Here is a 15,782-nt window from a genome sequence, read left to right on the forward strand (position 1 = left end):
TTTGTGGACTATTTATCTATCAGTCCATAACGTCACTCATTTAATAAAGAGGCAAGAATTAAAAAGGAGTTTTTTTTAAAATCAGATTAATTGGAAAAAAAATAATAGTCAAGTCATGTTTGACGCCCTTCATCACAAAGAGTCTCAAAGGGCTGCACAGATGATTGCAAACCACAGACTATTATTACAGAGTATTATAACACCATCCCCTGATTTGAAACCAACATGAGGGCAAGGAAAAACTCAAATGCCTCAACATGAGGAAAATGAAGAAACCTTGAGAAAGGACCGCACATGAGGTATAAATTCGATATCATTTTATTAAAAAATTAAAAACATTTTAGCTTTTGTATTCTTATTTATTAGTCCTTATTTCTTATTATAAATTCAACATTATTTCATATGATTTAATTATTATTTTTATTATTGTTAGTTATTTTCATCATTAGAAATTATTTACAGTCTATAAAATATATTATTATTCTTTGTTATGATTATGAAAAAATGTAAAAAATTGATTATTTTAATTATGTATTTTTTGTATTATACATAATATATCGTTTCATATAATGTTCATAACAAATGAGTATAAAAATGGATTGTTCTATACAAATATCATAATTGTTAAAAATTCTTTATTATCTTATAACAATAATATTTTATTAAAAGTTTAAAAATATATTGTTTTGATTATTTATTTTGTTTTAGTATTCTACATTCTTTATTATAAAAAATATAAAATGTATCATTTTTATTTGAAAATATTACGATTTCAATCTTTTTTTATACAAATTCTAATAGACAGATGTATCGGATATCACACAGGTGTCAAACAGGCGTCCCGCGGGCCAGATCGGGCCCGCTAAGGGATTGTATCCGGCCTGCGAGACGACACTCAGAGAAGCGCAAGAGAAAAATAAGCTACAGGTTAAAATATGTCAACTTGATGTTGCCAAAGAAAGGTGCCTCGAACAAAGACACTGTACTTGTACTTATTTCTCTCTCTCTCTCTCTCTCTCTCTCTCACTTTGTCTATCTTTCTTTTTCACCCCTTTTCTCCCACTCTGACTCCGTCTCTTTCAATCTCTGTGTCTCTCTTTTTCTCTTCCTTTGTTGCTGTTTGTCTCTTTCTCTCTCTGTGTCTTTTAACATCTTTTGCTCTGACTTCCTTTTTTCCTTTTCTCTCTTTTCTCTTCATATCATTCGCACTCTCTTTTCTCTTTTCTCTCCTTCTGTCTTTCCATTTCTTTGGATTTCTTTCTTCATTTCGCTTTCTTTTCCCCCTCTCTCACGACTTTTTATCTTTTGTTTCTCACGCTCTCTCCCTCTCTCTCTTTTTCTTTCTTTGTCCCGCCCTCTCTCCTTTTACCTCCCTCTTTCTCTTATTTCTTTATCTCTATTTTTCTTTCTGTTTAATCTACTGTGGCCCCCGAGTTAAAATGAGTTTGACACCCCTGGGTTATCAAAACAATCTTTAGTGGCAGTTGTACGTAGATGTATCCAAAGTTCATTCAAGTTCATCCAAGGATACTTCCTGCAAAATTGCTGTGCTAAGGTCTGTCTTTGTTTCTGTTTTGGTCCCATTGAGACACTAAAGGGGGGAGGGAAAGAGCGAGGGAGTGAGGGGAGGGAGGTGCATGCAAATGGGAGGGGCCACAGGTGAGGAGATGGTAATGTCCAGTGGGCGGGGATTGCACCGTAGGGTGGAGGAAAGAAGGGAGTAAAAGAGGAGTGGAAAAAAAGATAAGCGAAAGAGCAGGCGAAGGAATGCAAGGGCAGGCGAAAAACAGTAAAGGTTGTTAACGGGAGGGAGGAGACTTCTGACATTGAGCGTGGAAAGTCCGGGGAGGACAAAAACAAACTGCGTGGGAGTGGAACAGGTAGACGAGCTTTTTTGTTTGCCTAGCAACAAAACCTGCCCACCAGCTGAAAACAACCTTTGCGAAGTTGCACGGAGTAGCGCGGAAACTCGCCGAGTGAGACTTCCAGTGAGTGGATCTTTGACATCAGCGGAAGGCGAACAGAAGGCGAACGTATCTCGGGAGAGTTTTGCGCATCTGCATGCGAGATCCTGGAACGCAGCACCGGAAGCTATCATGTTGGTGAAAGAATATCGCATATGCATGCCGCTCACCGTGGAAGAGGTAAGCTGCTGAGCACACTTTCCGAAGATCGCCTCCGTCTGGGAGGGCAGGGTTTGTACGGGTACTTGAAATGCGCAAAATTGTTTAAATTTTAATATTGTGTTTTCAAGTCAAGTCGCATTTATCTGTAGAGCTCTTAACCACGAAATATTCTCATAGGAATTCACAGGTTACAATTACACCATCCTCTGATCCTCAAAGATTGAAAAGTGCTTAAAGTTCAGGTGACGTGCTTGGAAATGCTTGAAATTGTTGCCATGTTTCTCAACAAGTCTGCTTCAAAATGACCGAGACGCTGCTCTCTGGTGGCTTGGCTTTGCCATTGGATTTCTTCTTCCCCTCGTGATGAACGGCAGCTGGCATTAGTTTGTATGGCATTGTCCAATGAAGCATTGTCGCCTCCTTTGGGTGGCCCCCAAAAGGACAGGTGCATGCTACACCAAATTAGAGCAACACAAAATGTGTATTATTGCAAGCATTCTCTCTCTCTGGTGGCTGGGCTTTGTCATCACATTTCTTCTCCCCTTGTGATTAACGGCAGCTGGCATTAGTTTGTACGGCATTGCCCTATGAAGCATCATCGCCCCCTACAGGTGGCGCCCAAGAGGACAGGTGCATGCTACACCAAATTAGAGCACCGCAAAATGTATATTATTGCAAGGATTCTGGCCCTCTGGTGCTTGGGCTTTGCCATCGTATTTCTTCTTCCCTTGTGATTAACGGCAGCTGGCATTAGTTTGTATGGCATTGCCCTATGAAGCATCATCGCCCCCTACGGGTGGCGCCCTAGAGGACAGGTTCATGCTACACCAAATTAGAGCACCGCAAAATGTATATTATTGCAAGGATTCTGGCCCTCTGGTGCTTGGGCTTTGCCATCGTATTTCTTCTTCCCTTGTGATTAACGGCAGCTGGCATTAGTTTGTATGGCAATGCCCTATGAAGCATCATTGCCCCCTACGGGTGGCGCCCTAGAGGACAGGTTCATGCTACACCAAATTAGAGCACCACGAAATGTATAATATTCCAAGGATTACTGCTCTCTGGTGGCGTGGCTTTGCCATCAGATTTTTTTTTTCCCCTGGTGATTAACGGAAGCTGGTATTAGTTTGTATGGCATTGTCCTATGAAGCATCATCGACCCCTACAAGTGGCCCCTGAAAAGACATGTGCATTCTACACCAAATTAGAGCACCACAAAATGTGTATTATTGCAAGGATTTTGGCTCTCTGGTGGCTGGGCTTTGCCATCGCATTTCTTCTTCCCTCGTGACGGCAGCTGGCATTAGTGTGTCTGGCAATGTCCTTTGAAGCATCATCGCCCCCTACGGGTGGCGCCCAAGAGGACCGGTGCATGCTACACCGAAATAGGGCCCCATTAAATGTGTATTATTGAAGGATTACTGCTCTCTGGTGGCTTGGATTTCTTCTACCCTGTGATGATATTTGATGCTCCTTTGGGAAGAAAATCGATGCATTAAAATCAACTTGTAAAATTGAAAGTGACCCTAAAAGTTTAGCAAAAAGTTTAGCAATAACAGAGAAAGCGTTATTGAAACAAATTACCGACTTGTTGCCAAACATACATGTTTTTCCAGTTTCAGGTGAGCGCACTGTTGATTTTGTTCATTATTGTCAATCAAAGTTGTCAGACTAGGCGGAAATGTGCTACGTTTTGTTTTTGTTTTTTTTCGGGGCCGATAGCAATTTTTAGAAGCCATAATTTGAGTCTGGTATTCATTTTCATTTTTTAAGTTTCAATTCTTTTATGTTTTTAAATTGCTTCTACCTTTAGCGTCAATGATCTGTCAAAATAGACAGAGTAAGTAGAAAAGGTGCAGTGCTGTGATGTCACTCACTAAGGTCATGCCTCTTAAAGGTGTACCAATGCAAAACTACATTATAAGGCAATTAATTGCATTATAATTATTTTATTTTCAATTATTACATTTATAAAAAGCTAAAAGTGAAGGAAAAAACAGAAAGTCGATTATTTGAATATACATAATAATGTAAAATCCTATTGACGGGCTAGCAGGAAGTTAGCTGTTTTTTTTATTTATTTATCAAAACAAATGCTGTAGCGGAGGAAGGTAACGTGTCAATATTTCTAATGGTCAAAAATTAATAACGACTAAATCATCACTTTTTTGTTCTACCTTCGAGTGACAGTGTGTAATATTTAGTGCCTCCTAGTGGTACCAAAACATTCGTTCTGTACTGCCCTCAGAGCACAAAACATTTTGAAAAAATACAAATAGATATTATTTTGATATGGGTTTTATTTGTCAATTTTATTCTAATTAATTTTTGGTTATTCTTTTGTGTTTTATTCCTGTAATTTCAAGATCTAAACTGCATTTAAAACAAGTTAAGCACTTGTCCTTAAAAAAAAAAAAAAAAAAAAAAAAAAAAAAAAACCATTATGTTTTTATTGTTCTTACAGAACTTAGCATGTTAAAGTAAAACTATTTCCTTTTTTCTTCTTGTTCTACCATAATAAAGGCTTCCTTGTATGCATTCCTCTATACTGCCCCCAGACGCCAAGGCACAGATAGCAGGAACTATTGTTGATTCAACTTCTCATTTTTTGGGGGGAAAAAATATCTTATCATTTTGAAATATTTTTCTTTTACTTCTTTTGTAATTCATTTGTAGGTTATTCTTCCGACTTATGTTATGGTCATTTCAAGAGTAAAACGGCGAATGAAACAAGCTAATAGCTAATCATGAGACTGTATTTGCTCTAAATTTGAATACAATGTAAAACTGGTTCTACTTTTTGCATGTACTACCTAAGTTAAGCGTGTACTCTGTGTATCCATGGCTCTATGAACCCCCCCCCAACCCCCCCCCCAACCCCCCAACCCTCCAAGGGCCTAGGCACAGATAGGAGTAGAATTTATTATTTTATTATTTTTGGGGGGTAGGGGTGGAAGTAGTTGCATCTTTTTAAAATATTGTACTTTAATTGTACTTTTATAACCATTTTATAACCATGTATTTGTTAGTTATTCTTGTTTCTTGTTTCTTGACATACTGCTGTCACTGTCTTGTACTACGGACAGACTGAAGAGATCTTTTCTTCCTCATGCCATGAGGCTCTTTAACTCTACCCGGCAGAGTAAAGGCCCACATTAAACCACTCCCCCATTACATTGCATATTACCGTATTTTTTATTGCAATATCTATTCTGTGTAGCATTATCTAGATACTCTATATAACACGCTACAGTGGGCATTTGCACGTCACATTGGGTATTTGTATATTGTATTCTTTTTGCTTTATTATTGTATTTTTCTCAGCTCAGGGATGCTGCTGGAAATGTGCATTTCCCTGCGGGGATAAATAAAGTTATCTATCTATCTATCTGTAGTTTCAAGAGTTAAACTGCGACTAAAATAGGGATGTCAAACTCAGATTGTCTTTGGGGCTGATTCCAGTAAAATAATGACATCTCCAAATTTCTAGCTTTTCCATTATTATGCTTCATCATTCAGCTCACTTTCTACTGGATGACAAGGGATCCTTTCTTAACAGAACACGATGATTTAGAAACAACGGGGAAAACGATGTCCATATTTGGCATCAAATGTGTTAAATGATCTGTATTAACGGTTAAGGCAGCCTGGCTAGCTCAGTCGGTAGAGCATGAGACTCTTCATCTCAGAGTCGTGGGTTCAAGCCCCACGTTGGGCGATGTTTATTTATGGTGTGTTTGAGTAAAAATCACCCTAAATTAGCCTATTTCATTTACAGACTAGAAATAGGTAAAGCGTTCGTCTTGGGATCAATGGCTGCATGCTGACGCTGCTATCGGTATGTGAGTGTGTGTGAATGGATAAGTGTGACGCATGCTTTGGGAGGTCTTCATTGACTTAAAAAGTTCAATATAAATGAGGCCAGAGAGAGCATTTGGTTGACCTAGAGAGTTCATTTCTTCAATTTTCTCCGAAATTTATGACAGAGCGATTTAAATAATCCAACCCTCTGGGACGCCGGCCCTATGTTTGACAGGACTGGACTAAAACGAATTTATCGCTAATCAGGTGACTGTTTACTGTAAAAATAAACGCAAAGTTACAACATGAAAGTAAAACTACTTTACCTTTGTTCTAAGTGATGTTAGCGTTATCACTACATAACACAGAGTCGCCCACTGGTCTGCTCCCCCTCATTGGTTGCGAACCCGTCAGACCGGTTGATACTTCGGTGATACTGGAGAGCAAACAAAACGATTCAGCTTGGACAGTTTTTTTGTTTTATTTTTTTTGCCCAAGGATGATTTTATTTTTTGTCTAAATCACTTCCTGGAAGGAATTTCTCTCTTCATTGGTAAAAACACGCCACCTCCCTGTTTGGTCCCACCCAAAATGGTCTTTACAGAATTCCAAGTAGCTCGGGCCAGAAAGTAATCGGAGATGTTTTCAGATCAGGAAACTAGCACTTCGAGGATTTAAATATTTAAATCCTCGCCTTTGACGTTTCGGAAACGCCAGACTAATTTGCCGACTGATATACACGTCTTGTAAAGTGAAAAATGCCCTGAGGCGCTTCTACGCACACGTGACAAGAGTAACATATGTAAAGTAACCCTTAAGTCAGCAATTATATATGTCTCGATGTAAAAGCAGCGTGGAGGCGATTCAGACAAGAGCTGTACTATAATTTGAACATGAGATGTGTGTGAACTGCCAACGACTGCTTTGGATGATAAATATTTTAATGGGGGTTGTAGTGAGGTACTGTGTATAATTTCAACAACGTCATAGAAACCGCTATCATTTCTTTGTGGATTTCAAGAAGCCGTTTGACAGAGTATGGCAAACCACCTTGTGGGCCACCATGAAAAAGTACAACATGGACAAAAAACTAGTTCAGACCATTCAACAGCTGTATGCTCATGCCAAATGAGCAGTATGGATCAATGGTTCCATTGGAGCGTGGTTTTAAACCTGAGTCTGTTTAAACAAGGCTGAATTCTCTCTCTATCTTTGTTTAACATCTTGCTGGAGAGAATCATGACCTTAGCCCTGGACCAACATAAAGGGACTTTGAGACACAACGTCACTAACTTTTGTTTTAAATGAAGAAGAAGAAGAATTTACTTTTGTTGTCATTCTTGTGCCCATGCACACAGAACGAAATGTCGATCTATCTGACCCACACAGTTAAACTGTAGCAAGCCGATGCAGCCGCAGCCGAACAAGGCCATTTTAGACCCAACTGCTGTGTTGGGAGTCATTAGGTGACCAAACCCCCCAATTCCAACCAAGCAGGAAAGCAATGAGTACCAATGTTGTAAGTCTTAGGTATGACTCTGCCGAGGCTTGAACCAGCGACCTCCCAGTCTCGCAGCGGGCGGCCTACCCACAAGGTCACCGAGCTGGTAAGTATTTGCTAACTAATGTGGGACTGGCAGGAGAAGAACAGGAAATCAGATTTGGTCGATCACCTGAACAAAGCATCAATCCAGTATCGGATGGAAATCGGCACAAAAAAAAACAAAATAATGATCAAAGACATCTAAGGTATCACAACAAACATCACCATCAACCGGAAAGATTTTGAACCAGTCACCAAATTTTAAATATCATGGAGATGTTATATCAAAAAGTGGTTCAAAACCAGAAATCCAAGATTGCTCAAACCACTGCTGCACTCGCCAGACTCTCCATCTGAAGGGACAAGAACATGGCAGTGAAATCAAAGGGCAGACTTATGCAAGCACTGGTTACTTCTATATTCCTCTACGCTTGTGAGACATGGACTTTCGCAGCAAAAGTGGAAAAGAAAGTCCAGGCCTTGGAATTGCGATGCTACAGAAAACTTCTAGGCACCAGCTACATAGCCTATGTGACAATCGAAATGGTGCGCAACACCATCAGAGGGCACATTGGCCTTTACGAAGCACTGGTCTCGACTGTGCACAGACTATAACTGCAGTGCTATGGTCATGTCAAAATATCATCAGGACTGGCCAATATTCTTCTCCAAGGCTCAGCTCAATGGGGCAGGAGGAGATTGAGACCGAATAATAACACGGCCTACAACATAAGGAATTGACTGGAGCTAACATTGCCAGGAACCGTCAGGGGTGGAGAACACTCTCCAGAGTTTCCCGGGTGACCCAGGCGGCAGTAGCTCAGGAGGTAGAGCGCTCGTCTTGGGATCAAGGGATCCGAGTTCGAATCCCGGCTCGTCCGTGTTACATGTCGAAGTGTCCTTGGGTAAGACACTGAACCCCTAATACCCCCAATAAGCAGGTTAGCGCCTTACATGGCTGCAAGGCCGCTATTGGGAAATGTGGAGCACATTGTAAAGCGCTTTGAGAAGTCATTGACTTGAAAAGCGCTATATAAAATGCAGATCATTTCATTTCATTTCATTTTAAGGGATCAGTGAACCATGAACTGTATATATTGTGAGCTAATAATTTATATTTTTTAATTTAAAGCAATGATTTCGAGAAAGCTAGTTAAGATTATGAGAACAACCGCATCCTCTGGAGGCTATTTTATAGTTGTATGTTTTTAGACGGTCTAGTTAGCGCTCATTGACATCCTTATTCCTAGCAGGAGCAGGGTGGATTTCAGCTAACGTTGAACACAATGTAGAACATATTACTATGGTTCATCCATCAATGTACTTCATGTATCCATTCACCTATTCCTTCATGCATTCCTTTGTTTACATCCACCATTCTAACGCATCTATCACCCATCCATACATCCGTCATCTATTTGTCTATCAAGTCCATCATCGATCCATCCATCTGTCTTCTTCATCTATCCATCCATTAATTATTTCATCTATCCATGCATCCTTCCATCCATCCACTTGTAAAACACACCCATCATCTGTTCATCCATCCATCCAATATTTAATCAATCCATTTACTTGACCATCACATCTATCATCTGTCCATCCTTCGATCCATCCATCCAACATTTCATCCAACTGCTTGACTATCATCTGTATCATCTTTCCATACATACATAAATCTCTCCATCCATCCATACCTGTCATCCATCTATCGTCCATAAAGTACACTTATCAATCCAATTGTCTAAAGCAACCATCCATCATTTTATCTAACTACTTGACCATCTCATCTGACATCAAGACCTCTACCATCCTTCCTCTTAACTATCATATTCAAGTACTTGTCTATCATTTCTATAATTCGTCCATTCATTCATGTACTCGATCCATCTTCTATGCTTCCATCCTTTTATCCATATCCATCCCCCATCTATCCGTATAAAAAGTACATCAATCCAATTGTCTACTACCACTATCAATCATCAACTCACCTACCCAACGACTGTCTATCACATGTCCGTCCATCCATCCACCTATCTATCTACTACATTTTTCATCCATTCATCAATCCATCCATCCTTTTACCCATCCATCAAATCATGCATTCTTTCATGCAAGTTGACTATCATTTATATCATTTGTCTTTCCATCTTTTTGTCAATCCATACATGTTTTCATAAATATCACCCATCTATCAGTCCATAAAGTATGTCCATCCATCCAACCATCAACTGCATCTATCATCATCCATCTTTCATTTTATCCATTCTAGTATCCAACTACTTGACTATTATCTCTATCATCCATTAATCTATTCAATCCTCCATCTGTTTATCCATGTCTATCATCCACCTATCCACCCGTAAAATACATCCGCCAATCTACTCGTTTCCTACATCTATCGTCCATCCCTCTCATCTATCCAACTATTTGTTCAACACATTTATAATCAATCTATCCATCCATTGAACCAACCACCCCTTGGAGCCAGTCAGCCATGAACCAACATGAGTGTTTGCATAAGCAGCCTAAATGTTCTGGTAAATATGACCCACCCATCATGGCCCCCAACAGTAAATAGCCGTTGGGTGTCAGTCGAGTAGCTGTCATGTACATTTAAGATTTAGCAAACATCACCTCATAATAAATAGTCAGTGTGCACAGTTGACACAACAAACAAACTTCTTTTTCCTCTCCCATACTCCAATTCATCCATCTTTGCTGGGCTAAACATTATTCCTCATTAATGTATCTTGTCTACTTTGACTAAAATGAGGCGTGTTGGAAAAAAGCAAACAAAATATAATTAATTTCTGTCATACTGAGGCAGATTACCAATAAGGGTAAAAAAGAGGCAAGTATGGGAGATGATCCAACGCAAATATAATCAGTTTTCTATCACTGGGGACCATTGAGTTATAATATTTGCTGTCAGGATTTGGAGAACTTCTGTGTGAAAAGGGATTTCATTTATAGTAAACCACCCATAAACAATATTTATCTTTTCTGAGGTGGGCATCATAAACTGAAATTGCCGTATAGAAAGCTATAGAATAGAGCACATGTGTCAAAACTCCCAGCCCGCGGGCCACGTCCGGCCCGCCGTGTAATCCGGCTCGCAAGACCATTTTACATTATTGTTATTAATGGCCCATCAATATGAACAACGCCGTCCCATCCCTGGACATCATATTCTTACGTTTTATTCACTGTACCTATTCCTTCATATATGATGTATACTATACTATATACCAGGGATCTGGAACATATGGCTCGCGAGTCAGATGTGGCTCTGAGTACCTATGGCTCAGAGACAAATTTAATTGCATGCAGATTTTCTCCATCTCTTTCAAAACTTGGGCCATTGATCCTGTTCAGATACACGCAAAGCCAAACAAAACCTGAAAAGCAGTACTTTTCAGAATATATAGGGCACGTTTTCACTACAATTTACAGTCAAGGTGTCACACAAAAAAAACTCGTTTTGGCTGTACAACGCTAAAGAATCCTTTATATAAAAGCTCACTATATAACCTGTGTTCAATGTTCAGATACTTTTTGATGAATCCACGGAACAAATTGTAAATACGCCAAAACACCGGAAGAGAACTTAAAGTTATTTGATTGGGTGAGTGGGAGGGACGGGTGGAGCTATGCAAAAAGTGCAAGCACTCCCTCCCATCTCTTGCCAAAGGTAAGCACATCAGGCTCCCTGTTCTCAGAATGTTGTGACGTTTTTACAAAATAATTTGTGTAGCATTTTGATATTTCTACTTTTGACAGGAGATATATTAAGGAGAGCAAAATCTTTTGGGATATTTACGTTTTTTTAATATATACATTGACATAGGAGCAAAGGAATTTGAATGTTATTTTAATGTTAAGTTGTTTAAGTTATGTTCTAAGTTGTATAATTTAACACGATATTTTTATTTACAGAAAAATAATAAATACTGTATAAGAGATTTAAGGTTTAAATGTAATTATCCTGTCTGTTTTTATTCATATTTATGTTCCAAAAACATTCAGTTTAAGTGTGTTCAATAAATGTTTATCCTGGTTGGCCCGCGACCTTAAGTGTGTTTTGAATTTTGGCCCCTTGTGCAATTGAGTTTGACATCCCTGGTATAGAGCAAACGTGTTCTATTTCTGTGAGAAAACCAATAGCACACTAGCATCTAAAATGGCATTGACCAAGAGCAGACATACGCACGAACACCATAAAATAATTAGTTGTTGATGTTGTATAGTGGAAAATATCGTCGTAAAGGGGGTCCAAAAAGAAAAATCAGAATGAAGACAGGACCCAATTGCGTGCGTTTCTCTTAGTTTTATTTGGAAGAAGGGAAAGGATAGTACACAAGATCCGTAGCAGACATAGTAGATTTTAAGCCCTAGTACATTTTTAACAGACTCTGCAGGGTGAACAACAAGCTAGCCCGTGAACTCATGTCAATTCTATGCGTGCCTGCATATATGTGTGTTTCTGGCTTTCTGTGTGTGTACAAAACATGCAAAAAAAAAAACATTTCCCAAAGACTATTTAGTGACTATCAAGCTTTCACAGAAGTTGACTCTCAAGGTTCTTGAAGTGAAGCTGCGACCGTTTAGCAGTGAACATGTATCCAGCATGACTTAAAAGTCTCTCATAGGCTGCAGATGCAGGAAGACCTGTGTTGATTTTGAGTGACAGCTTCTTGATGAGAGGAAAGTGTCAGAACCCACACAGACAGAGGACTCAGACGCGTAACATTTTCACACAAGCTTTATTTTACGGGAATGGGGCAGTCATGCGCGTGAACACAAACGCAAGGGATACGACGATCGCTGGGCAGAAGAAGTGATACAGAGAAGTCGAAAGCAGACATGATCGAGGCCGGACGGGACAGATGGGATCGATACAGGACATACGGGTAGATACCGGACGGGACAGACGGAATTGATACTGGATACTGGGGCAAGATACGGGATCAATACCGGATACCGAAGACTGGACCACGATACCGGACAGGAGGAGACAGACGGGATTGATACCGGATACTGGAGACTGGAGCAAGAAACCGGGCAAGAGGAGACAGACGAGATCGATATCGGATACTGGAGACTGGGGCAAGATACAGGACAGGAGGAGACAGACTGGCTCGATACTGGATACTAGGGACGGGAGCAAGATACCGGACAGGATGAGACAGGCGTGATCGATACTGGATGCACGAGCAGGAAACCGGACAGAGTCAAAACACAAGTCTTGCAAGTGCAGAAGTTTGTTGACAGACTGACAAGGAGTGAATGAGATCACTGAGTTTAAATAGGAGGAAGGCCAATCAGGCAACGAGCCGCAGCTGGCGCCAAACGGGCGGGGCCAAGTGAGGGCAATGGGCAACCGTGACAGAAAGGTGTGGAAATGATCCATACTTTTAGGAGACAGACAGGAAAGGTCCCTCTGCGGTTCTCCTACATCAGATTTTCCTGTCCTTATCGATGCAAGGAAGTCGTCTTCATCAGATTGACTACTGTTGGAGCTGGTGACATCATTCAGGTTATTATCGAGGCGATTTCTGATGTAGTCGAGGTCTGCGGCAAGATGAATTGTTTTCAAAATAATTAGGTCTTCACATCATTCTAACTCCTCTACTGTACAGTAAATAGGCTGTCAAGCTGCTAATGTTTGGCATTAAGTTGCCTTTTACTATATTGCCGCACGGTGGTTTGTCACGGACACGTTATAATACTAAATGACAGTATTATCAATAGTATATTAGTCATTTATACATAAAGATGGTTTATCTTTAGCAGTATTTAAGATATTCTCCTCTGTAGTCCAGGAGGTGCTGAATCTTGGAAGGAGTGGCGCTGCTGCAATCAGCTAAGGCCTCTTTATGACGTCTCCATTTCGTCTTTGTATCCCTTGCAGCATCATGCGAACAAGTATATAAATACATAAAAGAAACATGACTTATGCATGAGGGACGCTTAAAAAAATTGCATGAAGCTGAGCATTTTCTTAACCGTAACTACTGGCATGTATATAAAAAAATAAAAAAAGTTATGTAGAAAGAAATTACAAAATGAAACATTATTTTTCGTACTTCCACAAATATTTTTGCTAATAACCTAAAAAGTTTTAAAGATCCTTAAAAGGGATTATTTAGAAAGCAATACATCCAAGAAAGTAAAGATGAAAGAATAGCTTGATAATCGCAAGCTTAATTTCCATGGTCTTCATGTTTTTGCTTCGCCTTTTAGCACCACTTAATACCCTTAATAATGTTAGATTATTAAAATAGGTTACTAAGTATGTTGTCATCATAAAATGAGTTTTTTAGCTATAGTAAGTTTATTGTTTCATTTTATTGCTTTAATGTTCACATTATTCATTTAGGTGTGATGCGCATCATGTTTATCCACATATTTTAGTAAATTGTTTACTGGCTGTATCCTTTCTTATCAGTGCAGTACTAAATCTTTTAGAGTGAGTTCTCTTTTCTTTTGCCTTGTAATGCGGGATCCCAGATGTGCCTGTTTCATGTTCCATTTTGCAAATTCCCACCCCTTTCCCTAAAAGACTGGGGCCGAAACTTTCTACCTGGCCTTTCTTGGGAGCGCACTCCTGGAAAGGCTGCTTCCCATCGACAGGTCCGGAGTGCAATCTGATTTTGGCTTTATTATGAACCTTTGTTATCAATGTCCTCAACGTCATTCCTTCTCTCCAGCTTCATTTTTCAAAGTCCAAATATTCGGTTTGGTCCACAAAATGAGCATGCGGCCAGACATTGAAAATGCCCCTTCGCCTTCAATACTAATGGCTAATAAATACATTATTATATCATTGACTCGCTAAGTATTCTGAACTGAATGAAAAAAAAATGGGGGTGTAACACCACAAAGTAGGAATTTTTTGATGACGTCGTATAGTGGGGGAAAATGCTGTAAAGAGGGGCTTAAAACCATCTTATTCCACATCCGTTGAGTCAAAATATATATCCCAGGGGTGTCCTGCATTAATCTCTTCATCGATTAAAAAAATGTTTAGGAAAGACCATGCCTCAAAGTATTTTTTATCTCCAGTACAGGATCGGCCAGTTGTATATGATCAGCAAACACAGCTGCCAGCAAAGCGAAGGCGGCGAAGGGGTGGAAGTGGTGAAAAACAGTGCCGAAACGCACCCCCAACACGGACCGGGACAGCTGACCGAAAAACGCATATATATTAGCAGGTGAGCTCCAATCACATGATCATCTTCTTTCATTTTCATTGCCGACTCGTGAGGACTTGCAGAATGCTTCGCTCATGACTCACCGCCAAAATGGGAAAACACAGAGTCATCCTCTCCGAATTTCCCAAAACAGCACAAACAAATTTCCAAAGTCATCTCGGCAAAGTCATTAACCTCACGTAACCTCAATTTTGCAATCTCCAAAATCAACTTTAAGAAAAGTCGGGGATTTTTTTAATCTTTTTGCACTGGTGGGAATTTTGGGGTTTTGCTAGTCGAGGCATGTTCGGAGTTGCTCATCAGATCTCAGGTATAATCCAGGAGCAATGCATGGTGTATTGCTAGGCAACGCTATTTGTATTTATTGCTAAAGGTGTATCTTGAGAACTAGAAAAAAACTCATTATTTGATTTATGAGATCTTTTTTTTCCTAGTTCGAAGTTATATTATTTTAATATATTATTTAAAAAGTTTAATCGTGAAATTTATTCAAAAAATTTTTGAAAGGTTTTTTTTTTCTTTCATATATTATTTCTCAAATTTAAAATATTTTGAGGAGGGGGGGTTTTAAAGATCTATTTTAAGAGAAAACCATTTCGTAATGATTATTATTTGTATCTTTTTCATATGTGATTTGCCCAAAGTGTTTTAATAATATTAGAAAATATACTTCAAAAGCAAAGTATTAATGTTTATGATACGTAATTATCTTTTACATGATTTTTCTAATTTGAAGATTTTTTAAAACTTGTTTTTAGGATACTAAAAAATATATTTTTTTAAAAATATTCCCCGCATTAATTTTCTAATTTTAAGATTTTTTTTTTTAAATTAGGAATGAAAAAAAAAATTGGGTTTCCGCAATTTAAATATTTTATAAAAAAAAGCTATTTAGTATGTTAGTTGTTTACATTATTTTTTTGTAGATTATTTTTCCATTTTCCGTTTTCGGATGCAAATATATATAAAATAAAGATAACTATTATTTGTATTTTTTTTCAGGATTACTTTTTCTATTTTAATCTTTAAGATATTGAAAGATAAAAGTATTTTAAAAGAATACGACGATAACATTTATTATTTGTATCATTCTTT

General features: G+C 38.9%; 1 protein-coding gene across 1 annotated transcript in view; it reads left to right on the forward strand.

The window, feature by feature from the left end:
- Positions 1 to 1,758: 1,758 nt before the first annotated feature.
- The window catches only part of pitpnc1b (phosphatidylinositol transfer protein cytoplasmic 1b), a 33,775-nt gene continuing 19,751 nt past the window's right edge, over positions 1,759 to 15,782 (forward strand). The window contains exons 1-2 of the mRNA XM_088326936.1: positions 1,759 to 2,144; positions 14,539 to 14,687. Of these exons, the coding sequence (XP_088183062.1) occupies positions 2,097 to 2,144; positions 14,539 to 14,687 (197 nt within the window). The 5' untranslated portion in view covers positions 1,759 to 2,096. The remainder of the gene's footprint in view (positions 2,145 to 14,538; positions 14,688 to 15,782) is intronic.

Source organism: Urocampus carinirostris, chromosome 2 (genome assembly GCF_059441175.1).
Source record: "Urocampus carinirostris isolate Australia breed hairy pipefish chromosome 2, RoL_Ucar_1.0, whole genome shotgun sequence".
NCBI lineage: Eukaryota > Metazoa > Chordata > Actinopteri > Syngnathiformes > Syngnathidae > Urocampus > Urocampus carinirostris.